This window comes from Phallusia mammillata, chromosome 1 (assembly GCF_965637545.1).
Source record: "Phallusia mammillata chromosome 1, kaPhaMamm4.hap1.1, whole genome shotgun sequence".
NCBI lineage: Eukaryota > Metazoa > Chordata > Ascidiacea > Phlebobranchia > Ascidiidae > Phallusia > Phallusia mammillata.
Genome location: NC_137252.1, coordinates 25,782,092 through 25,809,453, shown reverse-complemented (window position 1 = coordinate 25,809,453; position 27,362 = coordinate 25,782,092). Strand labels below are relative to the sequence as shown.

Here is a 27,362-nt window from a genome sequence, read left to right as displayed (position 1 = left end):
TTGTAACTTGCCTCGTGGCGTACGTTTGTGAACTGCTGACAGGCAGAATTTGAATTGAAGCCATCAATCTAAACTCTGATACCTTTATTTAGCAGCTAGAAAGTATAAATAAATTGCTGAGTTTGATAAAGCTGCATTTGTGAACCATTTTGCTGGTAAGTTTGGCTTTGTACTGTAATGTGAAGTTTTGTTCTAAACCTGTAAATGTTTGGTTGTTTGTGCAGGATTTGTTCGCCCTTTGAAGCATCATTTAATACCAAAACCCCTGTGGCCAAACAGTCGGTATGTTTACTTTATTGCGTGTTATATTGTGATTCATGCTTTATATGCTTTCGTTTTTCTTGTGCAGAAAAACCGGAATTGACCATACCATTAAAACGAATTGTCGTTCCTTTATGGTGTCCGCGTTTTTTATTGAGCCACATTGTGTGACGTTTGCGTGAAAAAAGGGGAACACGCGACAGAAAACGTTACATAAAAGTTTTTCGACTGGCCGTTTGTCAATTGTTCAGTACCAACACAACCACGACGAAGATGGCAGCAGACGATCCCGAATTCGAGTTAGACGACGTGAACCAACGCACGGAAGAATGGGTCGAAGCGAGTGTTCACTCCTTCCGCGATGGCGAGCCCACTACATCGAATCCGCTGGAGAATGTAGCGCAACGCCCACCATCAGTGGATGGTTCCGTGATAAGTAGCGTGCGCACATTATCTAGTTCGGCTATCTTAGAAATGAAGCGGAGATCGAAATTAAAACTACAAAATTTACGTCTGCGAATACAGCAGAATTATGAGTTACAGTCTATTCAGAGGGAGAAGGAACGTGTTGAACGCGAGGAAGAACTTCGTCGACGTGAAGAAGAAAGTCAGCGCCGCGAAGAAGAAAGTCAGCGCCGTGAAGAGCGACGGAAGTTGGATGAGATAGAAAAGGCAATCCGACTCAAACATGCACTTCACATGGCAGAGCTGGAAGTGAACTCCTACGAGGAAGACCCCGTTGAAGTACCCCTATCTGTTCCATTGGTAGGATTAGATACGGCAGTTGCACAGCCCTTGGTTACAAAATCCGACGAACCAAGTAAGTCCGTTCCGTCACCTATTAAACCCAGAAAACTAGATTTGAAGCCCGAAGCCAATCCGTTCGTGCCCAAATGTCGTTGTAATTGTGCAAACACCAGTAGTGTTGTTGGCGAAGTCCGCGAATTGTCAATGTCTGATCTGCCCGTATGCGCTTTGCCGGAGACCCAACCGTCAACTAGTAAACAGCGACCTGTTAAGAAAGACGCTAGACTGCCACCCCCACAAATATCAAAGTTTGCCGGTGATCCTATGGAGCACCATGCCTTTATTCGTAGCTTTAAATGCCATATTGCTGACCATGTTTCTGACGACGACAAGCGCCTCAGTTACTTGCAGCAATTTTGTGTCGGTGATGCTAACGATTTGATTAAGCATTGTTCCATGCTCAGTGGAGAAGGAGGATACGCCGAGGACTATCCCAAATCGAAGGGAACGCAGGTTTGGACACATTTCAAAATTTGTTGGCAATTGTGCGTCGTTTGTCCAGTGACATGCAAGAGCAATGGGACAAAGACGTCGCCCGTATAATTAAAACCTATGATCGAGAACCTAATTTCGATGACCTGACCGAATTTGTCGATAATCAAGCTGACGTGGCGAGTTCGTCGTTTAGACGGGCCAATCGCCCTGTACGGGAGACGCCTAGTGGTCAAAGAAAAAATAGGGAACTGAAGCCCCGCAGGCTCGCTGTTTGTTTTGCACAGGACTTCATGATTTGACTACTTGCAACTCGTTTGAAAAGAAGCCTGTCTACCAACGATACGAATTCGCACGGAGGCAAAGACTGTGCTTTAAGTGTTTGCAGAAAGGACATAATGCAAGAGATTGCAAGGAGGAGGATCAGTGCAAGATCTCCGGTTGTGATTCCAACTCTCATCATACGCTGCTACATCGGGAGGTTTTTGGAGCAGAAGCCAACCGCAGTTCTGCACCTGTAGAAAAGGTACCCAGTGAAGTTAATTCATTTCACTTGGCATCGGATTCCAAGCCTTCGGCAATATGTGGCAATACCAGTATATGTGGTGATATGTACATGAATATCGTACCAGTTCGGGCGCGAAATGGCAACCTAGAATTTCTCACTTATGCATTTTTGGACTCCGGTGCCACTAAATCTATGTGTAGTCAACGGCTAGTGGATGCCCTACACTTGCAAGGGGAGTCTCGTACTGTATCGCTTCGAACTGTAGGCCACGAGCAAACTATGCCAACGAAAGTAGTTTCCCTGTCTGTTGCCCCTGCCTTTGATGATGGACCTAGTATTAATCTTAATAGTGTAATGGCTATAGATAAGCTTCCGGTAAAAACTAACAAGTTACCATCAAAGGCAAAACTGAAAAGGATGTCATACTTGCGCGGTTTAGAGTTTCCACAGATCGAAGGTGGAGAAGTGACACTCATGATTGGTGTTGATGCTCCTGAACTGATGGTTTTCCAGGAGACGCGCTGCGGGAGCCGCGAACAACCCATTGCAGTAAAAACGGCCCTTGGGTGGTCTTTGTTGGGGCCATCGTTTGCGCCCACCAGCGGATTTAAACTACGTAAGTAGTTTTGACGACAACATGAGCAAAGAGATCGACTGTCTGTGGAGAACCGATTTTTCTGATTTAACCGTTATTGATGACAAGAGAATTTCGCGTGAAGACCGATCGGCGCTCAAAATTATGAAACATGACGTGTTGCATGTAGACGGTCATTATCAGCTGCCCTTGATGTGGAAAGGAAATCAAACTCAACTTCCGCCCAACCGCGTGTTGGCAGAAAGAAGACTCCGTTCTCTTGAACGAAGACTAAAGAAGGACGAGAAACTTCGTGAGCGATACGTTGACACAGTGGAAACCTATATCCAAAAGGGATACGCGAAAAGGATCTCTTCGCAAGGTCGCGGCCAAAGTAAACGAGAGTGGTATCTTCCACACCACCCTGTTTTGCACCCGCGCAAGCCTGACAACGTCCCAAATGACGAATTCGATGTGCAGATGCCGAATAAGTCGGTGACGCGCCGTGGAATTTTGTCTGCCGTCAGTGCGCTGTACGACCCCTTGGGTCTTGTTGCTCCTGTAACAGTAAGTGCCAAAATACTGTTGCAGGACCTTTGTCGTCAAGGGTTGGGATGGGACGAAGACATTTTAAATGAAGATGCTGATCGTTGGAGAAGCTGGATGGGGGGACTTCCTATGTTAAGCCAAGTACGAGTTCAACGCTGCATTAAACCTCCTTCCTTTGGAAAAATAGTTAAGATGGAAATGCACCATTTTGCTGACGCATCGTCTTCGGCCTACGGGGCGGTGTCTTATCTGCGCCTTGTTAACCACAATACGCAGGTGCACTGTTGTTTTTTGCTTGGCAAGTCACGACTTGCACCGATACATACGGTATCCATACCACGCTTGGAGTTGACGGCAGCGGTGCTAGCGGTTAAAATGGATGGCTTTCTGCGACGAGAGTTGGACTGCCCCGACTGCGAATCGACGTTCTGGACAGATTCCATGTCGGTGTTGATGAGCATTAGGAATTCTACAAAACGTTTCGAAACCTTTGTAGCAAACCGATTGGCAAAGATTGACAGTGGAAGCAGAAGTGAGCAGTGGCGACATGTTCCGTCCAAATTAAACCCTGCCGACGACGCCTCACGTGGCTTGTCTGTGAAGAAAATGGTGAATAACAACGTTTGGCTAACCGGCCCACGGTTTCTTTGGGATGACGAATCAGCTTGGCCTAAAGAAGAAGAAGTTTCAAATAGAAATGATTTTTTAATGGAAGCAAAGAAGGTCAGTGCAAATTTCACTTGTGGAACCGCTTGCGAGACGGATTCTCTCTCAAAACTGATCAATCATTACTCCGATTGGAATCGCCTACGACGTGCAACCGCTTGGTTGTTACGGTATAAGCGCGTTTTATTGTCGAAACGGTGTGCAGATAGAAATACGACCATTCCGAAAGGAACCCTCCAGGTTCAAGAGCTTCAAGAAGCTGAATTGGCACTGTTTCGAATTGTGCAACAACAAGCCTTTCCAGAGGTGCTTGAAAATCTGCGAAAAGGCAATGGTCAGTGGAAGAAAACGAAGCACTCTCGAACGTTTGACAAGCTTGGCCCCACCCTTAGCAACGGTCTCCTACGCGTTGGAGGGAGACTTGAATTGGCTTCTATTTCGGATTATGCGAAGCATCCTATTATACTTCCAGGCAGACATCACCTCACCGACTTGCTGATTGTCAAGTTTCATAGAGACGTAGGTCACTCAGGAATGAGTCACACTTGGTCTGAAATCCGTCAAAAATTTTGGATTATAAAGGGCGGAGCTGCTGTACGCCGTGTGTTGGGCAATTGTGTGTTTGCAGGAAACGAAATGCGCCCGTTGGCGAGCAACTTATGGCCAGATTGCCGATTGATCGTGTGAACTCCCATAGGCCTGCGTTCACGTACGTTGGCGTTGATTATTTTGGACCGCTAATGGTGCGCCAAGCAAGAAGCCAAGTGAAGGTGTACGGCTGTCTATTTACCTGCATGACGGTCAGGGCAGTGCATCTGGAGGTAGCTGACAGTTTGTCAACGAATGCTTTTATCAACTGCCTGCGAAGATTTATCGGACGACGTGGCAGACCAACTAAGATTTGTAGCGACAATGGAACAAACTTTGTCGGAGCCGTGCGTGAGCTAAAAGAGGCTATCGGAAGATGGAATCAACAGAGCATTGATGACTTCTTGAGACAACAGGACATCCAATGGTCGTTTAATCCTCCTGTGGCAAGCCATACGGGCGGTGTCTGGGAAAGAATGATCAGGTCTGTAAGAAGAGTTCTTTCTGCGTTGCTGACGGCACAAAGCGTGACCCGCGACACTCTTGAAACGGTGCTTGTTGAAGCGGAGTCAATTCTCAACAGTAGACCCATTGTTCCAGTGGTTATGGACCCACAATCGGACGAGCCGCTGACTCCCAATCATTTGATTTTGTTGCGGTCGTCGCCCATTCGTGAAGAAGGACTGTTATGTTCGCCACCATTGGCGACAAGTGCAATACCTAGCTGACCAGTTTTGGCGTCGCTGGGTGCGTGAATACTTACCCACTGTCATTGAACGACAGAAGTGGTTTTCGAAGCAGAGGAACATCGAGGCAGGCGACCTAGTGTTGGTTGTAGACGAATCCATTCCGCGAGCACGTTGGAGAATCGGCCGAGTGATGTCGACCTTTCCGGATGCGCATGGTGTCGTGCGCTCTGCACTGGTGAGAACCGGTGCCACCTCTGTCAGACGACCGATCACCAAACTGTGTTTGGTGATGGACTCCCGCGGTGATTGCGCGACCGGCAAATTGTAAACGGTTTTGCGATGTTCATTTTCGTTTGTTTTGTTCGGTATGTATTCAACGACGTTTTGTGTTTTAGAATGTATGTCCCTCTGGAGATACATTCGGGTGGGGGTATGTTACGTCGTTTTTGTCAACTGCTGTAAATATAACTTTGTCCAGCAAACGTATAACAATTGTCCTGTGACGCAACAGTTTTTGTGTACTGTGTATGTTGCAATCATTTGTAACTTGCCTCGTGGTGTACGTTTGTGAACTGCTGACAGGCAGAATTTGAATTCGAGCCATCAATCTAAACTCTGATACCTTTATTTAGCAGCTAGAAAGTATAAATAAATTGCTGAGTTTGATAAAGCTGCATTTGTGAACCATTTTGCTGGTAAGTTTGGCTTTGTACTGTAATGTGAAGTTTTGTTCTAAACCTGTAAATGTTTGGTTGTTTGTGCAGGATTTGTTCGGCCTTTGAAGCATCATTTAATACCAAAACCCCTGTGGCCAAACAGTCGGTATGTTTACTTTATTGCGTGTTATATTGTGATTCATGCTTTATATGCTTTCGTTTTTCTTGTGCAGAAAAACCGGAATTGACCATACCATTAAAACGAATTGTCGTTCCTTTATGGTGTCCGCGTTTTTTATTGAGCCACATTGTGTGACGTTTGCGTGAAAAAAGGGGAACACGCGACAGAAAACGTTACACACGGCATACCAGTTCTGACTGGAAATTATTTTGCTGGCACACCACATTTAATCAGTAAGACGTTGTATTGCTATAAATCCGGATAAGCTGGATGACAGCTAAACAGGAAGTAAAGGCTGTTGTTTTGTTGCATTTGCTCAATACAGTACTGTAGTTTTCATTTTGTATATAACTGCTGTTGTTAAAAACTTCATAAATTTGATAAGATATGTCAAACTTCATTTTCTGACTACGTTTCTTAACAGCAGCATATATCCTTGCCAACATGGGTAAATTTACATACAGCATGCCAATAAAATTTTAAAGCAAAACGCGCGCGCACTGGCTGCATAAAAAGAAATAACCTCAAAAACATTTCTTCAAGTTTACTTAAAAAGCTACACAGATAATCGTCCCTTGTGATGCATACTGACTAATCATTTGCTCTCACCCGAAAGTTTTCAAACTGTAAAAGCAAGTGTCTTGTCAGTAACTATGATTTATTGAAACGGAAACAAACGCTGATCAATCACAAAATATTTCCTGGTGTGTAAAATGAAACGACATGTTTCAGAAAAAGATCGTGACTAAACAAAACTGTGATTGAATAGTCTATGCTGTAGCACAGTGGTTCCCGACCAGGGAGGAATTTAGTAATTTGTAGGAGGATTTTTTGTCACAATATTAATTTCTTACTGGTTGTCTGTGCTATGTGTTTTTGCTGCATTTGCCATATATGAGCTGAGAAAAAAAAAAGGATAAATGTAGATATTTTAGCAAACTAAATTTGTAGTGCTGGGGACTTGGATTTGAATTTCGGCGAAAAGGGTGCACAGGACAAAAGAGGTTGGAAACCACTGATACACGTTTTTAACTTGTAGGAGTTATTTTGTCAAAATATAACAATGACAATCACCTCCCACTGCTAATTTACTCCCCGCTAAAGCAACAAGTTTCTGTGGTGGATGAGCAATTAACCTCTATTGAAGTTGCATGGCAAATTGCAGGAAAAACAAAACAACAAAGGGTTTGTAATCATTGCATGTGCACTTGGCCGAATGCCCCGGCGCGCCTGACCCATACACAGACACAAAAAACCTTAATCAGGATGCGTCCCCCGCAGTGTCCTAGGTTCGAACTCCGTAAAAAAGTGTGAGATGAGACAAAAATACTTAGATTCTTATTGTATTTTTTGTCATTTTCAAAGAAAGACCTTATTACTGCAAACTTTTACGCGGTCGCGTTTTTTCAAAATTTTGATTTAACCTTTACTTTTTAGAACGAAATATCTTTGGTACTTTGGCGTTAATCCAGATAAAATTATTTACGGTCATTCCCGCAAATGATCTCGGACCTCACTTACGCGCAAGACAAAGCCGTCAGAACTATGACCAATAGGAGCATTTGAAACTGACATCTTAAACTATTCTGCACAGATTGGTAGCCTACTTCGGCTAAAAACAGACGGTGGCGTTTATTACAGGTATTTTGAGTTTATTTCTTGACTTAAGATAGTTTTCTAGTCCGTACGTGTAAACAGTATTTCTAAATTTAAACTCAACTTATTACACCAGAAATGTAACTAAACTTGCTTTGCTAGTGCTCTACAGAGTTGTAAACGGGTCTGAAATTGAAGCCCGAACCCGAAAGTACAAAGCCGAAACCCGGTCCGCACCCGAATCGTTTTTGAGAAACCCGTGTAGGCCCGAAAGTGTAATTGACGGGCCTATACTAAGCCCGAACCCCACCCGAAAAGCCCAGCCCGACTCACAACTCTGACGCATTGTTTATCACGTAAACAGTGCATTTTGGCGATAATGCTTCAAAACTTATATTGTTTGACGCAATGTCAATTTTGGTCGAGTTTTGAATAATCTGCGATACGTTATTGGGTGAAAATGATACGCTTTAAGCTTTTACGATCTGTGCGTGAAGATTCAAATCGCGGCAGAGACAAAAAGCATTATTTTTACAACTAAGCTTACATTTCGTTTGTAGTACTGCAACTCGAAGAACATGGCACTTTAAGCACCGAACAAATTGGCCATAAGGTTACAAAGTTGCCCTGTGATTACAAGGTTGTGGGCTCTAATCCTGCTTGGGCTGTTTGTGTTGTTCCTATAAGGAAGAAACTTTGACTGCATTACTTAAGCATTCAAACGTCGTTACGCCTATTAGGGTAATATTCATCTTTATAATTGTAAGAGACATGTAGAAGGCAAAATATATACAACACAATGTACAGATACGGTCCGATAGCGTCATGTTCCTTTGATAAATGTGTCTCAAATACAATAATGTACAATGCGACTAAAACACAGATGTATACGAGCTGATAGGAAACGAGTTTGTACACTATTTTCTGCAAAAACTTTCTTTAGCACAAAAACCAAAGAATATGTGACACACATTTCAGATAGCCTCCTCAGAATTAAGTTACACTGCATTAACGACACTAATTCGTCAAAGTTTAAATAAAATCTCTTGTGTTGGGCAACATCGATGGATATGTTGAAGCGGCTTGAAGCTCTTCCCTGAAAATAGATAGGATTGCAAACAACTCTCCAAGTAAGGCTATATTTCCTAAAGACCTGCAATATTCGTTGTTATAATTTTTAATCATAAAACCTTTCGTATATTAACCTTAAGTCAAGATTTTTTAATGTTTGCTGAAAATTGAATCGTCAATATTACGCAGTATCGACAATAATACCAGTCGGTAATTTTCCATTTTGTATCTTTTGAGTTTAATCTACCATTACCAGTCTGATTTTGTGATGATATAACACCCTTTGTACATCGAATATCCGTTGAATCCAAATCTTACCAGTGCAGCACCACCTCCGTGATCTGACAAAAAATAAATTGAATTCCGTAATGCATAAATACCCTTACGTAGATTTACGGGTTTTCATAGTTTGCATGACGAGCACATACATGACCTTAGCATGTATGGAACAGCATTTGCTAGTCGGAGCTCATTGGGCCAATAGGTGTTTTGCTGCGCTCTTAAAAGACCAGGCAAGGCTCTTAATACGACACCCACAAACGCCAAAACAACAGCCCTTTTGCTAATATTTTTGCAAATTTGGTTTCATCACAAGAGGATGTGCTCACGTGCATTCGATTACCAGGGTTATTCGAATTTATTTTCTTACCAATTTTGTGACAATAAGTTTCACAAGTTTACCATCTACATTTTTAGGTTAGTTGAGGGGTACGGGATTATGAGAGTTGTATATGGTTTCAGGTTATGAAAGATAAAGAATCACTAACATAGTACTAGGCTGTGGGTAAATGGTTTCTTTTTCATATTGGAACTGTATGTTCTTTATCAATTTAAATAGGCTACTAGAATAACCTATAGCATTGTGGCAATGAACTAACAACCTACCTTTCCAGTACAACCATTCTCCAACATTTGCTTCTTTCGCCAAGGTTTCTTTACAAACAATATCCCAACCACTACAGCTCACTCCATAAATGGTGGTGGGATGGATATCACTTTCCTCTGACTGAAATTGCGAACATTTGAATCAAGTTTATTGCGGATTTGTCTAGCCTATATACGTGTAAATAGGACCGTTTGAAACTGCAAAGGTTTAAATAACAGTAACTTAAGACAACTCACGCATCATTGTAGTAATTTAGTCAAGACTGACATGATTAATTTAAGAACACAATTACGTTAGCTATAAAAGCTGAAGACGAGTTTTATAGTGCAATCGCGAATTTAAAAAAATACTGTATAATGTGTCGCAGTGTAAGTTAAAAAGTACAAAGAATACTACCAAATCTAATGATTAGTTTACCTTCAAGGGGACAGGCGCAAGCTTTACTGCGTCTGGGCAATCAGGGGAAAAGCTGTTGTAGATAGTGTCGGCAATGTGATATACAACACGATCTAAAACAAACAAGCCCAATTTTTTTTTTTTTTTGGGGGGGGGTATTTCATGAAGTTGCTTGAATAGCATGGATGACATTTAACAAATTTGTCGTTCAACTGGTGTAATGCCAAACATAAAAGTTGTTTTTTAAGAACTTGATGACGTTTCGCCACACATGCTCTTGCGCATTTTTGCTTGTGTGCTCGCAAATATTTCACGTCATTGCTATGAAGAAACTCTACCGTTCTGGTAAGTTCTAAAAAGCAACTAGTATTTTGTTTAGCGTCACACCAGTTAAATGACAGATTTGTTAAATATGCAACATGGTGGACGAAAAGCTTTTACAGTTTTTTTCTACTGATAAAAAGGTGTTACAGACAGACGTGATACGGCAAAGACAAAGTCTTCGAAGCACATCTTGTAGTAGTTCGCAAAAGTCGTTTATTTTGACATAATCTAAAAGGGCAAAGTGACTGAGAAGAAGCAGATATACCTTCAGCAACTTTCTTTGCTGTTATGTTCGTGACAAGTCCGAACGCCGTTCCAGTAATGTATCGACCCAGTTCGGCAATTATTCTAACTCCGCATCCATCAGGAAAATGTTTGTCCAGTCCATCGCTAATCGCTGCAGCTATCTGAAAAATGAATCATGTGCAAAGCATATGTTGAGCGAACAAACTTTGATCTGACTGTTTCAAAAGGCAGTGCCGGTGCCGTATTCTCTTTCTCGGTTCCAGGAAATCCTCCGCCGATGTCAAGCAGTTTAATTGAACACCCGACCTCGCAGGCAAAGTCGAACAGCATACGCGATTCTTCAATAGCGGTGGAAATTGATTTTAGATTGGATCGATCGCTTGCCACGTGACAACTGCCAACAAACGACATGGCTTTACATTAAGCGTTTTTGGGTCATTTTTAGATAATCAGAATAAACAGTGTTACAAAACTACCAACAATTTTTGTTTTTTAAATCTTCACAGTTAGCTTTGTGTCTCTGTGGCCATGGTTTCTAAGTTATTGTTTACACAAGTGTTTACAATAACTAAAAAAAAAACATCTGTCTGAAGTACATACCTGATTCCACTTATGTCCAATTCTAGTTGCCTGGCTTTTTTGATCAGAAATTTGCAGTATTCAAACGACGCTCCAAATTTGGTTTCATAATTCGTTTCTGCTTGCGATTCCCCAACTTTGAAGAGCAAAATAAGTCTGTTCGGAAAAATAAGCAATTTATCAGCCACTTTGAGTTGATGAGCCACTGTTGTAGGTCTCTGTAAACTATCCAACTAACATTTGAACCTGTTCACAGAAACTGTCCAAGCAACCTATACCAGTGGTTCCCAGCCAGGGGTGAATTCACCACTAGGGGAGGGGGGATTTTGTAATTTGTAGGGGGAAATTTGTGTCACAATATTAATCTCTAGAAAAGTTCTCGTATAATCGATTTTAGGCAGTTTAATTTCTGTTGTAAGAATTACATTGAAATGTCGTTGTAAGGGATATTTTAGCAAACTAAATTTGAAGGGGGGAATTAGATTTGAATATCGACTAAAAGGGTGCACAGGACAAAAATGTTTGGGAATCACTATATTAGACATTTTTACTTGTAAAAAATTGTTTACTTGTGAAAACATTAGTGTCTAAATAATCGTATCTTTTATTCAAAGGTTTTACCTGGCCGAAGGAAAATACTTCTGAATTTTTAACAGCTCTTCCTCATTGTCAAACGTCATCATCGTGACGTCATTATCTCGTGCGTAGGTGAGGTGTGACAACATTTTGCACGTATGGACGCAAAATATTTTTTCGGGTTTCACCCTACACTTTAACACAAGAGCCATCTCGTTCTAAAACAAAAGAAACTGTTAGCGCCATTCTTTGCCATTAGAAGTATTTCTTGCTTTTGTTGAATAAAAACGCATGTATTGTAGTGTAAAGACACAATGTTTTCATACAATGCACTTGCAAAATGATCTCAACAAGGTAAATATGGCTGTTTAATGATACTTTGGCAAAATCCGAGTTAAACTGGTACAAATGATTGTAAGTATATCAAAGAAGCACATTCGCAACATTCAGTAACTTGTCATTACCTTACTGGCACAGTTGAATCCACATCCCAATGCAGCCATTGTGTTGATAACAGGAGGGAGTGCGTTCGCACTTACTGAATAAAACACCTCAACCCGAGGAAGTTCTTTCTTCCAGCGCTTATATTGCTTCAACATGACTCCTAGGTCACCAATTGCAAACGATTCATCCCAATCCTTTAGATGAGTATAAGTTGGTCAAGTTAAATCAATGTTAATTTCAGCAATGTTGAATATTTATCGTTTGTTAATGATAAATTTAATTTAATTATCAAATAGATAAACTTTAAGCTGTTTTTTAGGGTTTTGTGTTCTGTTTGTAGCCTATATACCGATAAGTGTTTACTCCAGGTGCAGTTTTAGTTCTATTATAGCCTTTAAACGGAGAGTCCTACAAAATGATATTCAGATTTGCCGTAAGTAAGATTTACCTGCATGCGTTTGTGCAAATAACAACAAATAAATTCCAAATAAGTATTCGAATCTAGGTTTGATATAACTGTTAACCCGACACGATTAAATTGACATTTTTACAAACTTTACCCTACCTCTTTTCTTATGTTTCTTGTAATAACAGCTAAGGCAGCTTCTTTGCAAGTTGTGCCATCTGGAACAATTGCTACTTGCTGTGGTAGAGGGGAATAAAGGGGCAGCGACAAAAAGTTGTCAGTATCAGCTTGTTTTGAGAATTTTGTGTTGTACACTTCCATATTAATTTGCCCTGTCTTGATTTTTATCCAACTACAGACTTTCTTTTTGCTCTGAAAAACAACAACAACAACCTCATACTATACAATCATTCTATAGTTTTATGCTTACTATTCATGCGGTCATATTAACCATTTATATAGTAGGTTCGTGTACGGTGACTCATATCTAACTGGTTAATATTGCTAAAATAATTTGCCACAAACAAGTCATATAAATCAGCCTTTACAAATTTTCAGTCATGTCCTATAGCTTAGCACATACCCAAAATTTAGACTCAGTATGTTGAAAGTAATGGCTGTACTGCAAGCAATTCATTTGAACTAAACGGATATGTGGCACTTCGTGAAACAGCCAGAGGAAATATCACAATCATCAAAACCGCAATGTCCTGTCAACGCTTTAACTGTAGCAAGAACTGCCTCTAAGATTAAAAGCAAAACAAAAAATCATTGAAAGAAACAAAAAATCGTGTCTTAAGCCCATACTGAAAGTATTTAATTATTATCTCTATCTAAGTTAATGTTTGTAAAACACAAAATATGTTTACTGCCTTACTTCGTGAAAACACTATGCTACTTGTATATGGTCAAAATCATTGTAATTTCAACCAACATACCGTAAAGGAGCTCGAAAATAGGGAGTATACTCTATAGCAGTGGTTCCCAACCTTTTTTTAACGCGACCCAAATACTTACCAAAATTTAGTTTTGTGGTTTCTCGCGACCCATGGACATGCTATTTTAGTTGTATTTTTGTCTGTAAGTTGGGAAAGCTTTTTGAAAATTACTATGCCAGTTTAGCAAATCAGTAACCTTATAACGAACAAACGCTGTTGTTCTGTGAGCTAAAAACAACGCTCTTCTGTGAGCTAACACATCACTTTATGACGTCACAAACAGTTTTAACCACTATCACGACAAGTTGTGGTGAAGTTGTTATTGGGCAACAATTTAAAGCCCTTGGGTAATATAAAAGTAACGTTACGAGGTGTCAAAAAGTAGATGCTGTAATTGTCACTAAAACAAGCGACCCAACAGAATGTTCAGGCGACCCAACTTTGGGTCGCGACCCATAGGTTGTGAACCACTGCTCTAGTCTATAGGGTACGGCAAGTGATACAATTTTCGTGTTTCTTTTATATCTCAAAATGACAACTTTAGTAATAGATCAAAACCATCTACAGCATGGCCTAAACCAGTGGTTCTTAACCTGTGGGTAATTACCCCCAAAGGGGTAATTTGGCATTTTAAAAGGGGTAACATAGATTTTCTGTTATAGTTATCATTAGATTCTTGGTTATCATTATTGCAACCAGCAAACATTTTGTAATGAGGGTAAAATGTATTCAAAATAATTCAATAAAAATTCAATCTTAATAGATTTATCGGCGTCCTGCCACATTTTCAAAATAAAAAAGAAGTAACTTCGATGGCAAACGTTTCTATTAAGGGGTAATTGATATCCATCAAAACATTTTGTGGGTAACAACAGAAAAAAGGTTAAGAACCACTGGCCTAAACGGACGATCAATGTTTGCCCTTTTAACAAGAAAACTAATGGACGAGAAAGTCCTTGGTAAAACAGAATCAGTCGGTTGAAATAATACAGTAAAATCAATGGACGATAAAATTCATAGTAAAACAGAATCAGTCGGTTCAAATAAAGGAAGATATATTTCGCCTATGTGGCATAATCATTCCTGGAAATCGAAATACAAATCGATATATAAAAATGAGTGCTAAAATAAACACGCTAAAATAAATAAAAGAATCAAGCACGGCTTTCGACTTTTACTAATGTATTACTACAACGCAAAAAGAGAATGTTGTTGCAAATGCAACATTTATGCAACGAAAGCCACTTCATGTACAGCTGGTGCCTGAGTTACTCTTCAGTTTTTCATTTTAGCTCTTCACCTCATAAGTTACAACAATGTTGTTTCGTAACACCAAATGAAAAACCCTCAAACAAATCAACTAAGATAATGCACCCTATATTCCATTATCGTGGGCGGGGGGCTCCATGTCAACTGTCGTAACAAAATTCAACACCAAAGAAAGTCTTAGGCACAAATGAATGAGTTTTCAGACTATTCAACTCTCGTATTTTTACTCTCGACATTACAGTCGGACATAGACAATCCCCTGAGGCTATATGCAAACCCACTGGTATAGAGTCCAATTTGGGTTTTGGCTAAATTCATCACTGTACACCACTCTCCGTAACAATAATTTATTTGCAAGCATATAAACACGAAAATACACTATATATCTCCTCTTAATACAGCGAGCATTGTCAGTTAGATTCTAAGTATTGAGGTCTCTCCTTTGTTCAGTTTAAATATAATCTTTGATATCTTTGGCACTAAATAAAATCTCTGGTATCAGGTAGCAATTTCGGATAGAGCGATGCAGATTGGAGTTCTTTCCTGTGAATATAAAAAGCTTAGGTGTTGTTTTTGTAAATAATGATTAATCACAATTCTACTGCATTTTACTTAATAGTAAGGAGTTATATTTTTAGCCAAATGTTTATTAATAATATGAATTACATTTTCGAGTGGTAAGTGTTACTTTTATTGTTTGTATGCGTGTTTTTGTTTTAAACGTACCAATCTGACTCTGAAATAAAGTAACAAGCTTTGTACATTGTGAAGCCGTTGAAGCCATATCTTATGAGTGCCGAGTATCCTCCTTCATCTAGAAATCAAATTAGTTATGTTAAATGTCACATGCAAGTATAAGTCCCTCCCAACTGAAAATTGAAAGTATAATTCTATAGATTGCCGCATAGCAGCTTATTTTAAACTTAATTCCTTTTTTTTATGTTTCAGTTTTTTTTTTCAACTCGCGAATCAGAAAAGGTTTTAATCATAAACCATTTGCTCTTCCGGCATTTTTTCTAATTTATACAAGATTTTGGTAGTGTGCCAATATCTTGATAAAGTCCTCTTAATTGGGACGTCAAAACGTCGGATAAGTTATATAAAATTATTAGTACATATATGCGCGATTTTCTCAAATAATTATATGGTAAAAAAGAGTCTACCTTTCCAGTACAACCAGTCCCCTACATATGCTTCCTCCATTAGAGTATCTTTCTCAATGACATCGACACCGCTCATAGAAACTCCGTAGACTGTGGTAGGATGAAGTTTTTCCTTTCCTGGCTACAAATATGTATTTAAATGATTCGCGTTGAAATAAATCAGCGTATTTTAATAATCTATATTTGAAATTCTTTAAAAATACCAAAAATATTTACTATTATTTTACATCTACGTTGGGTTAACTCATCCCTTTGCCCAGAAAAAATATTCCGAAACCAATAAACGTCGATTAACACTTCTGAAGCTTTCGGCCCTCCTATAGATCCTTTGTGTTTTTGGCACCAACGGTTTATGATGACAGTAGGGAAAAAGGAAATAAAGTAGGCAAATGAAAATTAGGCATGTTAAAATCAAAACGGTAACCGGAAGCAAGTGTATTTATACCTTGAGTGGAACTGGCCTCAGTTTTACAGATTCCAAATTACAGAGGAAGAAGCTGTGAAAGATGCAGTCGCTGACATGGTATATCATACGGTCTGTAGTAAAACATATGTTTGTACATTCGAAGTTGACAGATGGTAACGTGTTGTGCCTATTTGTTTAATTTCTGTTTAAGAATGGTTTAAATCCGCAAAGTTATAATTATCTGTTCAAAGTACAGGACGATGTCAATGGGCGGTTAGTTGCATGGTCTTTTTTTCGGTCAGTTGCAAAGATGCATGGTCTTTTTTAAAAGGTACAACAGAGCGCGGCGTTAGTATTACCTTTAATGACTTTTTTGGCCGATATGTTTGTGACAAGTCCAAACGCTCTCCCGGGAACGTAGCGGCCAGGTTCGGCAATTATTCTCACCCCGCATTCCTCAGGAAAATGTTTGTCAAGTTCACCGCGAATTATAGCTGCCATCTGCGGTAAATAATAATTATGCATGTTATGAAACCAATGTACTAGGAAATGTTGTTCAAAACTGGGGTTCGCGGTCCGTTAGGAGTCCGCCACGGGATTTCAGAGGGCCTGCGAGGAGCTTTCCTTCAATCTTGTTTATTTTTAGATTGTGAGTGTAACTTTTGCCTTGTGAGTGTACAAGAAAAAATTATACGGAAAAAAATTTTGATCAGAAGTGGTCTATTGCTTCATTTTCAAGTAGCAAACAGAGGCGATTGTTCGCGCACTTTATTTGTACTGTTTATGTCGTGGTTGTGACGTAATAAATTGTCCTTGAAACATTCCCACGCAAAGTAATAGGAAACAAAACTATATTTATTCTACATGTTGTTGTGGCAATACTTTCGAAAGGAATAAATTAACTTTTAAAAATTATCAAAAAAATTGCTAAGAGACTGTTACAACAAAAATTAAAAGAGTGTGAGAACTGCTGTTGTAAATCCAACTGTTTCAAAGGGAAGAACTGTATCTGCTTCCTCGGTTCCAGGAAATCCTCCGCCGATATCGAGCAGTGTGAATGCAAAACCGACATCCCGAGCAAATTCGAACAACATACGCGACTCTTCAATAGCGGTGGCAATTGCTTCCAAACCCGGGCAGCCGGTTCCAACATGAAAGCTGCAAGAGAAAACTCAAAGTTTTGTTCTGCTATGCAGTTCGTAAGAGAATACAGAATAATGCTGAATTTGAATAGAACTAAACCGTTCAAAATCCACACGATTTCCGGCCCGTTTAATTTGGATCAAACATCGTTTTCTGCCACCATTGACTGGGTTAATTTAAAAGTGCTATGTTAAAGTCTACCTTTATCAGAGTTTTTACTAGGATTTTTGATTTCTGGTTGCTATTTGGCTTCGTAACTGCATAAGAAACGACCCTAAACATATGGCTATAAAAATTTGAAATTTCTTTTACCTGATACCTATCAAATCTAAGTCCAGATCTTTGGCTTTCTTGATCAGATATTTGCAGTAATCGAATGGGGCCCCAAACTTGTCACCAAACGTCATTCGTGCCTTTGAGTCGTCAGCTTTCAGGCGCAGCACGAGTCTATTGGATACAATACATAAATGTGGCCACAGTTAACATTCTGAGTTCTTGTTTTACTACAACGGTAATGAATTTGTCGAACTGAAATTAGAACATTGAGTGTCAGAGGAGAACATACGGCGTCTAAAGGCCTCCACATTTTCGATAGGTTACAGGCTGAAAGATCTGGGTAAAGTTACACAAACATTGTCCCATACTTTCTTTGCTACAACAACACATTTAAAACTGAAGTCATATACCTAAAAGAGCTAAAATATCTCTCTGAAAACGTGTTAGACATTTTTTTACCTCGCTGTTGGATAGATCTTTTTTACTTTCAACAACTCTTCCTCGTTGTCAAACGTCATCAACTCGACGTCATGATCTCGTGCGTAGGTGAGGTGTGACATCATTTTGCACGTATGTGCATAAATGATCTTTTCGGGTTTTACCCCACAGCCCAAAACAAGGGCCATCTCATTCTAAACGGGAAGATTGGACAAATATAACGCAATTGTTAATGCACTGGTACTTTAAAATACTTGGATTATTGTTAATTTATTTAGCAAAAAACGCGATGTAATAACAGATTTTGAATTTGTTTTAGTGGATAGCCTTGTATTTTGGTTGTATTAAAAGGTCCAAGCTTGCGGCAATTCTACAAGTTTTAATTTCTATTTAAATTGCCTGATAAAAGTATTTACTGTTTCCTTCAAAAAAGCTTACGTACCTTACTGGCACAGTCAAATCCACATCCTAATGCAGCCATTGTGTTGACCACAGGTCGCAAACCATTTGCCTTCAGTGCGTAAAACAGTTCCACACGAGGTAGTTCCCTATTCCATCTTTTGTAAAGTTTAAACACCATTCCCAGGTCACCAATCATGAAGGTTTCATCCCAATCCTAACAATGTGCAAATGTTTACTTTTTACAGAACTGTTTAACCAATGGTACAATATTTTGTACGTCTGATAAGTGAAGACAGATCTGTCGGTTACCACCCTGTTACACAGGCTGATTCTTGTAGACTGCTATGACATTACACTTACGTTTAACTAATAGTGTTCAAAAACCGTTAATAGGCAGAGGTTTGTTCTACAATTAAAAATTCCGTCTCAAATAGCCTACCTAAAACATTGACCCAAAACGAGGTTTGACTTTGTTAAATGTTGTCATTTTATTTACAGCAACATAAACTTAAGTAACATATATCGACTTACCCCTTTTCCTTCGTTTCTAGCCGTAACTGCTCTGGCAGCTTCTATAGAAGTTGTACCATCCGGAACTACTGCTACTTGCTGTGGCAGTGGGGAATAAAGAGGCAGTGACAAAAAGTTGTCAGTATCAGCTTGTTTCAAACAATTCGTGTCGCAAACTTCTATTCTACTTGCATTTATGTTTTCCATTTTAGTTCTATCTTCTCTATTTCTACTTTTGCTAATCGCCGCGAACTTCAAAAAATTGTAAAATTGTTTATGAGATAACTTGGCTTGCAGTCACAATTAACAAATAAGCGTGCATTTTGAAACCTGATCGCGTTTCAAAAGAGAGAGTTTCAAAGAAAACGGAAATCAGTCTAAGTCTGTGCTGAAATCACACCATGTTGGATTATGCAACACTAATTTAAAAAAAAATCTAATTTTAAAAAAAAATCCAATTTTTAACAAACATAAATAAAGTACACGCAGAAATCAGATGGACACGTTACGCGAGTATACTCAATTGAAAATATTTTGCTGACACACTGCATAAATTCAAATAGACTTTGTATTGCTATTTAGACCGCATAAACAGGATGAGAGCTAAAAAAAAGCTGTCGGTATGCTGCATTTGCCTAAAACGGTACTGGTTTTTTTATTGTATAACTGCCGTTCTTGCGGCAAACATTGCATCATAGTCAGTAAGATATATCAAGTTTCTTTTCTGGCTACGTTTTTTATCAGCAGCATATATCCTCGCCAATATGGTTAAAGTTACGTGCAGCATGTCAATTAAATTTAGATGCAAAACGTACAGACATTTATTATATGCTTGGAAAGGCTCGAACTCTAAAAGCATCTTTCATGTTTATTTAAATTGGTACATGGGTTAACGATCCTTCAGGATGTATATTGACTAACCATTTGCTGCGTTTCCACAAAAGTTTCTGAAACTGTGAAAGCAAATTTCTCGCAAGTAACTGTTTACTTAGTAACTGCATGTAAAGGAAACAAACGCTGATTAATCACATTTTTTGGGTGCTGGTGTGTAATACGATACAACATGTTTCTGAAAAAGATCGTGATCAAGAGAAGCCGCGATAGAATAGCAGTGCTATAACATATTTTCCAGCGTATTTCTTATATTTTGTCAATTACTTACCCTAAAATACGATTTTTAGTACTTTATTTGAAGTAAACCATTGCAAAAAACTTGTAATGATAGAACGAATTTTAAAATTGAGAATATCTGCCAACAAGAAACTGTTTCACTTTCTTTTTGTCAGTTCTTTTGTCATGTCAGATCTATTTAACACCTAAAGTATTTGACTGGCTGAGCTGGTACATGACTGTGGGTGGTCAATGAGACTTTGGATTAACGTTAAATGAAGACTTACATGGCTGAGAGCAGGACTATAAGCGAGATAATGCGAAGAAAGTGTCAAAAAATTTGTGTTCCATATAAGTTGTGGCAGACCGTTTATGTGTTTACACGTGTTAGGTGCTGAAAAAAATGCTGTTTACACGTGTTTGGTTTAAATGCTAAAACTTACCTGTATATAAAATGTATTGTTTTATTGAGTTTCTTAGTGTTTTGCGTGTTTATTTGCAATTACAAGTTGGAAAATGTTATTTCCAGGTTATAATCAGCCTTTTCTAATTTTTATCTCGTTTTATAGCCTTTTATAACACTGAAGTTACCTATTTAGTGAAATATATTTGTTCTTTACAAGATTGTAAACTGATTTTAACCTGGAAATAAACGTTTCCCAACTTATGATACAAATAATGATGGGTGGAAATCGTTGCAAGAATAGAACAGAAAATGATTCCCAGAATCAATTTACCAGAACTTTTAGATAATGGTCATTAAACCGAAGAATTTTTACTATTGACGAGATTTCATATTGCTTACTTTATATTTGCAAGATTGAACTGATAAACCCTTATCGGGCGATGGATGCAGAATATAATAATGACAACTACCTTCCACTGCCAATTCACTCACCCGTAAATCAACAAGTTTCTTTAGTGGATGACGAATTGACCTCCATTGAAGTTGCACGGCAAATTGCAGAAAGAAATAAACATAAAGAGGTATTAGCCAATTCATGCGCACATGCAATAGATTTGCAATAAAGGAACGTGATTTGGTTTAGGATTGGGATGAAACTTTTCAAGTCTGTGACATTGGTCGCATATTGGATCAATACAAACGCTGGAAGAAGGAACTCCCTCAAGTTGAAGTATTTTATGCAGTAAAGGCAAACGCTCTTCGTCCCGTCATACGCACCATGGCAGCATTGGGCTGCGGATTTGACTGTGCCAGTAAGGTGAGACATAAAGGGCAGAAACTTGTCCGAATGGTCTGGCGCGCATGGCCCACATGCAGACACACAAAAATGATCGGGATTCGTCCCCGGGAGTGTCCTGGGTTCAAACCCCATAAAAAAATTGAAACACAACACAAACAAATTGCTACAAAAATTGCTGGTTTTCCAGTTCGTATTGATCATTTTAAAAATAATAAAGAAGTATCTCATTACTGTACATATTATAGATGCAAACATCCGCTATGTGCATTACTAATTAAATAGAAGAAAAATACAAAAAAAAAACTTAATACCAAATAAATGGCATTGACAATATACGGGCAAGCACTAAGCACACAAGAAGTATAGCGTTAGCTTTTAGATAAATTTTGCTTTTATTCAAAAGTAATTTCTTACTTTTCAGAACGAAATCGCGTTGGTGTTAAGCTGTGGCGTTAAGCCAGATAAGATTATCTATGCTCATCTATGTAAAATGATCTCACACCTCACTTACGCAAGAGACAATGACGTCAGGATTATGACGTTTGACAACGAAGAGGAATTGTTAAAAATCAGAAAGATTTTCTCTACTGCAAGGCAAGGATAAAATACATCATCATTGAAAATGTAGTAATTCAAAGCCAGTTAAAATAAAATTTAAAACAGAATTACAATTGATTACATCTAAAACGCCTATAAAAGTATCTGAAACTACCAAATGAGACTATTCTTTTCAGATTGGTACTTCGCCTAAAAACTGACGACAAGAAAGCACGCACGTATTTCGGAAACAAGTTCGGTGCATCAACAGAATACGCGAAATTGTTACTCGCGAAAGCAAGAGAACTGGGGCTTGAAGTGATTGGTATCAGGTAGTGTTAAGGTTATGGGGTGCTTACTACAGTTATTTTAAATGGCATTACACAGTTTACTTGTCCGTTTGTAAACAATGTTATTAAATCAAAAACACTATTTTTTACGCAGGGAATGTATTCAAACGTAAAATTTGTTTTGCAAGTTTTCACGTTGGAAGCGGTTGCCCAGATATCCAATCTTACGCAAAAGCAATCGAAGACGCCAAAACACTGTTTGACTTGTCTGACACTGTGTTTGGCCAAGAATGTGGCTTTTACTTTAAACTGCTGGACCTCGGTGGTGGATTTCCAGGAAGTGGGGAAGAAAACAACGAGTCGCCCTTTGAAGAGGTGCAACGTGCAAGTGCAATAATGTGTAAAAAAGTGGTGTACTGTAAAATTTATATGAGCGACTACTTTTATAGATAACACATGTCATACGTAAGTCTTTAAATCGTCACTTTGATGCGGAAAGCGACGTAAAAATAATAGCAGAGCCGGGGCGCTTCTTCCCTGCCCTCTCTATGGCACTGGTTACAAACGTTTCGGCGAAAAAAGTTACACAAGGTTCTTTAAGTTTTTGATGGTGTTTTGGCATATTTATACGTTGTAACGATTGTATATGTATTTCAGATCGAATGTATTACCACGTTGGTGACGGAGTATACAACAGCTTCACTGGGGTTGCGGTGGAGAATGCAAAATATAATCCGATTCCATTAGAGGTTTGCCAATTAAATAAGACACCAATGATAATATGCAACAACATATAGTGTATTTTCAAACATTTAGTCCAAAGGCGAAGATTTTCATCTTACCACTATTTACGGGGTCTCGTGTAGTGGTCTTGATATTGTTGCCAAAGACATCTTGCTTGAGAAGGTTAACATTGGAGATTGGCTGTATTGGAAAGGTATGAAATATTGCTCATTTTATTCTCTGAATCAGTATCTTATAACCTTCTACGGTAGTCACGCTAATAATAAACATCGAGATATTATTTCAAATCATGAAAGTTAAGTATTGCCCACAAAGCTATATTTGTTTACGTTTAATATTTTGAAGATACTGGCGGTTATTCAACACTGACAAGATTTGGTTTCAACGGTTTCACAACATACAAAGCCTGTTTCTTTATCACCAAAGCCAAACTGTAAGTAAACGATATCTTGTTTGATTTTAATCACACTTTATAAAATAACTTTCTTATATTTCAACAGAAATGAACTAAAGACATATGTGACTGAACCTTCTTTTTTGCCGACGACGCGAAACACAATTTAATTTACCATTGTTATAAATAGAAATTGTTTTTCTTATTACCTATCCTACTGTTTTTTTTAAAACAAGTGGGTAAAAAGTATATTGAATATTTTGTGCGCTAACAGCATACTGTAGCAGTTTAGCAACTTACGGATTGTAAAAATTTGTTTACTAAACATTATAATATCCGAAGCAAAAATGCAAAACAATATCTAATTTACTTATACTGACATTTCTGCTACTGAATTGAATTATAGCATTACCATTTTACTGGAACCATCAAACGTAACGTTTTAGGACACAATTTCTTCAGTATAACACAAAATGCTGTATAGTTACTCTACATGACAACCAGAAGTTTAGTCCCGTTTATTTAATCAACAACATCCGGTCCCTTAAACACACAACTTCAATTGCACACAAAACAATTACACAGCGTTTTTATTACAGAAACGTCTCGATTTGATTCTTCATATCTAGTGATAATCAGCATAGGCCAGAATTAACTTCAAACATTTTGGTGCATTTGATATTGTTTGTACAAATCAATATTTTTATTTAAAAGCATTCGACAGTAAACTAAATTTTAGTAACACGGCTACAGCCAACAAACAATCTAAAAATAATATTTTTTGAAAAATCAAATATAATTGACCTTAAAGTCAAAGATTATTTAAATATTTTTGCTTTCTTGCCATTGGATAAAGGCCTTGTGGACTAGAACAATAGAATCCTGTGAATTCTTGTAAAACACTTGGATCTCATATTCCTGTTAAACATTACAGTAAGTTGGACAAACGGGTATGATTTATGAGTAAAACTTACGGACCTCAAACACACTCGGAAGCATTTCTGAAACTTTTTTCTTATCCACTGACACCGCTTTGTCCGGATTCTTTTTACTGTAGAATTTAAATTTTTCGCACGGATTGTCCCGTTTCATCCCATAGTCAAATTTGGCCAACTTTATAATAGACAGAAAGTTACTTGTTTATTAAATTACAAACAAACAAATTTGGCCAACTTAATAATGGACAAAAAGTTACTTGTCTATTAAAATAAAAACAAACAAATTTGGCCAACTTAATAATGGACAAAAAGTTACTTGTCTATTAAAATACAAACAAATATGAACAGTATGAACTAATTGAACTCTTACATGCACAGCAACACTTTCACTTTCAGCCTTTTTTATGTCTTTTGGTAAGTTGTTGAGAATTTCCTTCCTGATTTTGTTCTCGATTCCATCACCGTACTGAGTTTAAACAAAGATGCTAAAGTCAACTAAGATGAAAACATTTATATTGAGATCAGCCCCTAATGTTTTGGCTAGATTTTTCGAGTTAGTGCCACGTAGGTATAAGAATTACTTGATCGGTATTACGCCTTCCATATGCATGTCGTGTTAAAATAAACTAAAAAAACGAATTGGTACTTTGGATAGTCATTTTAATGAATTTGCATTTACAGCCGTATTGTTGTATACCTTATCTTTTTCTTTGATGGTCAACATCTCTGATCCCACAAAACGATAAAATTTGCGCTCCTTAATTCTCCGCAAAAGGGTTTTAGAATTTTCCAAATCGGTCTGCATGATGCGGTCAATGATCTGCACAAGATGTATTTGCCACTATCAAATTTCATTATTTAACTTCGTATCCCACTGGATATCAGTGAAATTGCACGAAATACAAAATGTGATATTTTTTTCTGTCAACAAAGCTGAAAAGCAAGATCTATATGAATGAACGTGAGATAATCTTTATCTTTATTTAAGATCATAAAATAAGAAAAAGTATATTAAATACAATGTAAAGTCCACTTACATTGTCATCAAATTCTGTGTACACTTCCATGTGATTCATCACATCTGACATTTTGTGCCCTCCAAAACGAAAGTCGTTCTTTTCAGCGGAAATAAAAGCGTCGCAAATCCTGTAAATGTTCAATCAACACACTTTACGCAAGCTGTATGGGAACTATATACAATTATTCTTAGAACCGTCCCACGAAATTTTTTGAGATCAGCAAACCGGTTAGCATTACTAGTTACTGTCAATGGAAATTTTGTAACAGCTGACTAAAAATGTGAATCCCGCCACTGCAGTTTTAACCAATTAGGCTCAACTATTTCGATTTGGTTATTTTTTACTTTTACGTTAGTTTAAGCAAATCATATCTTTTCATTACGCGCAAGATTATACCACCTTACTGTGCCTCAGAGTTTCAAAGTACCATACAAACAACTTGCATGGACAGACTGATAATGGTAAAAATCATAAACAATTTTTGTCATTGAAAAAACGGTTACAATACTTCCGTTTAGCAATATCAGGAAGGAAAATTAAAATCGAGGAGACATAAATTCTTGAAACAGTAAGAAATCAAACAACTGATGGATTGAAACCGTTGCCACGTGGGCGAAAGTAAATAAGTTTCCGAGATTGCTATTTTCTGTATGTTGGTACCCTCGATTAAAATCACTAATATAATGCACTATTTATGCTCACCTCATACAAAAACGGCTTCTTCTTTACCAAGTTTTGATCTTCTTTAGGGGCGTTTTCCTTAACAAAAATTAATTGCTTAAAATATTACCCTAATTGTTTTTCAATTCATTATAAACCCTACTTAGAACTTTTGTACTTACTTTTGGTGGTTTTATCATCAGTTTAATCATTTTCACCATTTTATCATCAAGGTCAGGGTCTATTGAAAGTTTGATATTATGGGTTGTCAGAATGTAATCAAACATGTCGCGTGAACCCTGCTCGTGCTGAAATCAATAATGCAATTAACAATTAGCACATATACCAAGTTCCACTCAATACTTTGGAATTCAACCTTCGAAAACTATTTTGTAATAAACTTTGATAAAAAGAACGAAAGTTCATACTTTCCACTTTCGATTCTTTCCACCTACAGCCGAGAGAAACATTTGGTCAAACATGTGTGAAAATGGTCCATGGCCTGCAAATATGGAGAAATACATGGCCGCTTTGAGATTTTGCTGTCGGTTATCAAACAAAAATAAATTTATGAGCCATAAATTATTAAGAAACTATCAGATTGGAATATTTGTAGAAGTTTAAATAAATTGTGGTTTGCGTATTTGTACAAGTGGTACGCGAAGGACTTTCAGCACACATTGCGACATTAAGCTCTGATATTTCTCAATGTTTGATTACATTAAGTTTAGCTGCTAAACAGTTATGTTACTTTTGTTACAAACACTGGCAACGAGAAATGGGAAACGAGAAAATGTTATTTTACACAAGAACACTTTGTGCGGACAGTTGTAGGATTTACTTGTAGAATCAGAACTTCACCTAGATCGTGACAGAGTCCAGCAATTTCCACACAAAGAACATCATCTTCAGTAATGTCCAACTCGGGTTGGTTGGATTGAAGCATTCGTATGAATTTACCAGCTAAGTGGGCTGTTCTGTTGTTTCAATACGAAATTATCAGTTAGTTACAAAAGTATTAAACAGGCATCGCTTACCCCAAACTGTGTTCAAATCTGTTATGTGACGCACCAGGGTAGACATGGTAAACTGTTCCAAGTTGTTTGATGTTCCTTAGACGTTGAAATTGTGGAGTGTCGATGACTTCCACAAGCTTGGGAGGAAACATCATTGTGCCATGAACAGGATCGTTAAAAATCTTCATCTGTTTTGCAAGAATTATTTTGAAATATACTTTTCTATGTTCACTAGCTGTGGGTCTCATGCCCCTGACAACATAAGCAACTTCCACTGAAAAGTATTTTATTTTCGCCCCTTTATTTAAAAATCACAATCAAAAGATTGAAATTCGAAATAATAATTTTATAATTTAAGAAATATTTTTTGAAGTTAAGTAATAAGAAACAGTATTAAAGATCACAAAAATCTACTTACTTCCTTAGACATCTTGAAAATGTGTCAGAAATATTGCTTAAACACTGAGAG

The 27,362-nt window shown here is 38.0% G+C and overlaps 7 protein-coding genes across 8 annotated transcripts; 4 read left to right on the top strand and 3 right to left on the bottom strand.

The window, feature by feature from the left end:
* The first annotated feature begins 511 nt into the window (after nucleotides 1-511).
* LOC145209734 (uncharacterized) lies at nucleotides 512-1,611 on the top strand. The gene has a single exon (XM_080079941.1). The coding sequence runs from the start codon at nucleotides 535-537 to the stop codon at nucleotides 1,609-1,611; it is 1,077 nt and encodes a 358-aa protein (XP_079936067.1). The 5' UTR covers nucleotides 512-534.
* Nucleotides 1,612-2,645: 1,034 nt separating this feature from the next.
* Nucleotides 2,646-4,484, top strand: LOC145209718 (uncharacterized). Its single transcript, XM_080079940.1, has one exon. It carries the CDS (start codon nucleotides 2,646-2,648, stop codon nucleotides 4,482-4,484), a length of 1,839 nt encoding a protein of 612 aa, XP_079936066.1.
* Nucleotides 4,485-4,591: 107 nt separating this feature from the next.
* Nucleotides 4,592-5,113, top strand: LOC145209702 (uncharacterized). Its single transcript, XM_080079939.1, has one exon. It carries the CDS (start codon nucleotides 4,592-4,594, stop codon nucleotides 5,111-5,113), a length of 522 nt encoding a protein of 173 aa, XP_079936065.1.
* A 3,202-nt stretch (nucleotides 5,114-8,315) lies between these two features.
* Nucleotides 8,316-12,801, bottom strand: LOC145209415 (ornithine decarboxylase-like). The gene is made up of 10 exons (XM_080079694.1): nucleotides 12,595-12,801; nucleotides 12,050-12,223; nucleotides 11,631-11,803; nucleotides 11,031-11,165; nucleotides 10,647-10,824; nucleotides 10,450-10,591; nucleotides 9,882-9,973; nucleotides 9,464-9,584; nucleotides 8,832-8,919; nucleotides 8,316-8,603 (listed from the first exon to the last, which is right to left on the bottom strand). Exons 1-10 carry the CDS (start codon nucleotides 12,754-12,756, stop codon nucleotides 8,540-8,542), a joined length of 1,329 nt encoding a protein of 442 aa, XP_079935820.1. The 5' UTR covers nucleotides 12,757-12,801; the 3' UTR covers nucleotides 8,316-8,539.
* A 2,172-nt stretch (nucleotides 12,802-14,973) lies between these two features.
* On the bottom strand, nucleotides 14,974-19,227 carry LOC145231831 (ornithine decarboxylase-like). 2 transcript variants are annotated; one of them, XM_080096365.1, is made up of 10 exons: nucleotides 19,002-19,227; nucleotides 18,511-18,684; nucleotides 18,090-18,262; nucleotides 17,667-17,801; nucleotides 17,180-17,369; nucleotides 16,571-16,712; nucleotides 16,251-16,342; nucleotides 15,806-15,926; nucleotides 15,369-15,456; nucleotides 14,974-15,185 (listed from the first exon to the last, which is right to left on the bottom strand). In XM_080096365.1, the coding sequence occupies exons 1-10, from the start codon at nucleotides 19,185-19,187 to the stop codon at nucleotides 15,122-15,124; spliced, it is 1,365 nt and encodes a 454-aa protein (XP_079952491.1). In that variant the 5' UTR covers nucleotides 19,188-19,227; the 3' UTR covers nucleotides 14,974-15,121. The 2 variants fall into 2 exon arrangements, with proteins under 2 accessions (XP_079952491.1, XP_079952492.1); XM_080096366.1 differs by having other exon boundaries at nucleotides 17,198-17,369.
* Nucleotides 19,228-20,936: 1,709 nt separating this feature from the next.
* LOC145209686 (ornithine decarboxylase-like) lies at nucleotides 20,937-22,919 on the top strand. Its single transcript, XM_080079938.1, has 6 exons — nucleotides 20,937-21,077; nucleotides 21,140-21,313; nucleotides 21,717-21,889; nucleotides 22,030-22,164; nucleotides 22,311-22,510; nucleotides 22,780-22,919. Exons 1-6 carry the CDS (start codon nucleotides 20,937-20,939, stop codon nucleotides 22,917-22,919), a joined length of 963 nt encoding a protein of 320 aa, XP_079936064.1.
* Nucleotides 22,920-25,892: 2,973 nt separating this feature from the next.
* On the bottom strand, nucleotides 25,893-27,323 carry LOC145209670 (deoxynucleoside triphosphate triphosphohydrolase SAMHD1-like). Its single transcript, XM_080079937.1, has 6 exons — nucleotides 27,312-27,323; nucleotides 26,915-27,081; nucleotides 26,719-26,854; nucleotides 26,306-26,419; nucleotides 26,060-26,185; nucleotides 25,893-25,976 (listed from the first exon to the last, which is right to left on the bottom strand). Exons 1-6 carry the CDS (start codon nucleotides 27,321-27,323, stop codon nucleotides 25,893-25,895), a joined length of 639 nt encoding a protein of 212 aa, XP_079936063.1.
* Nucleotides 27,324-27,362: the final 39 nt, after the last annotated feature.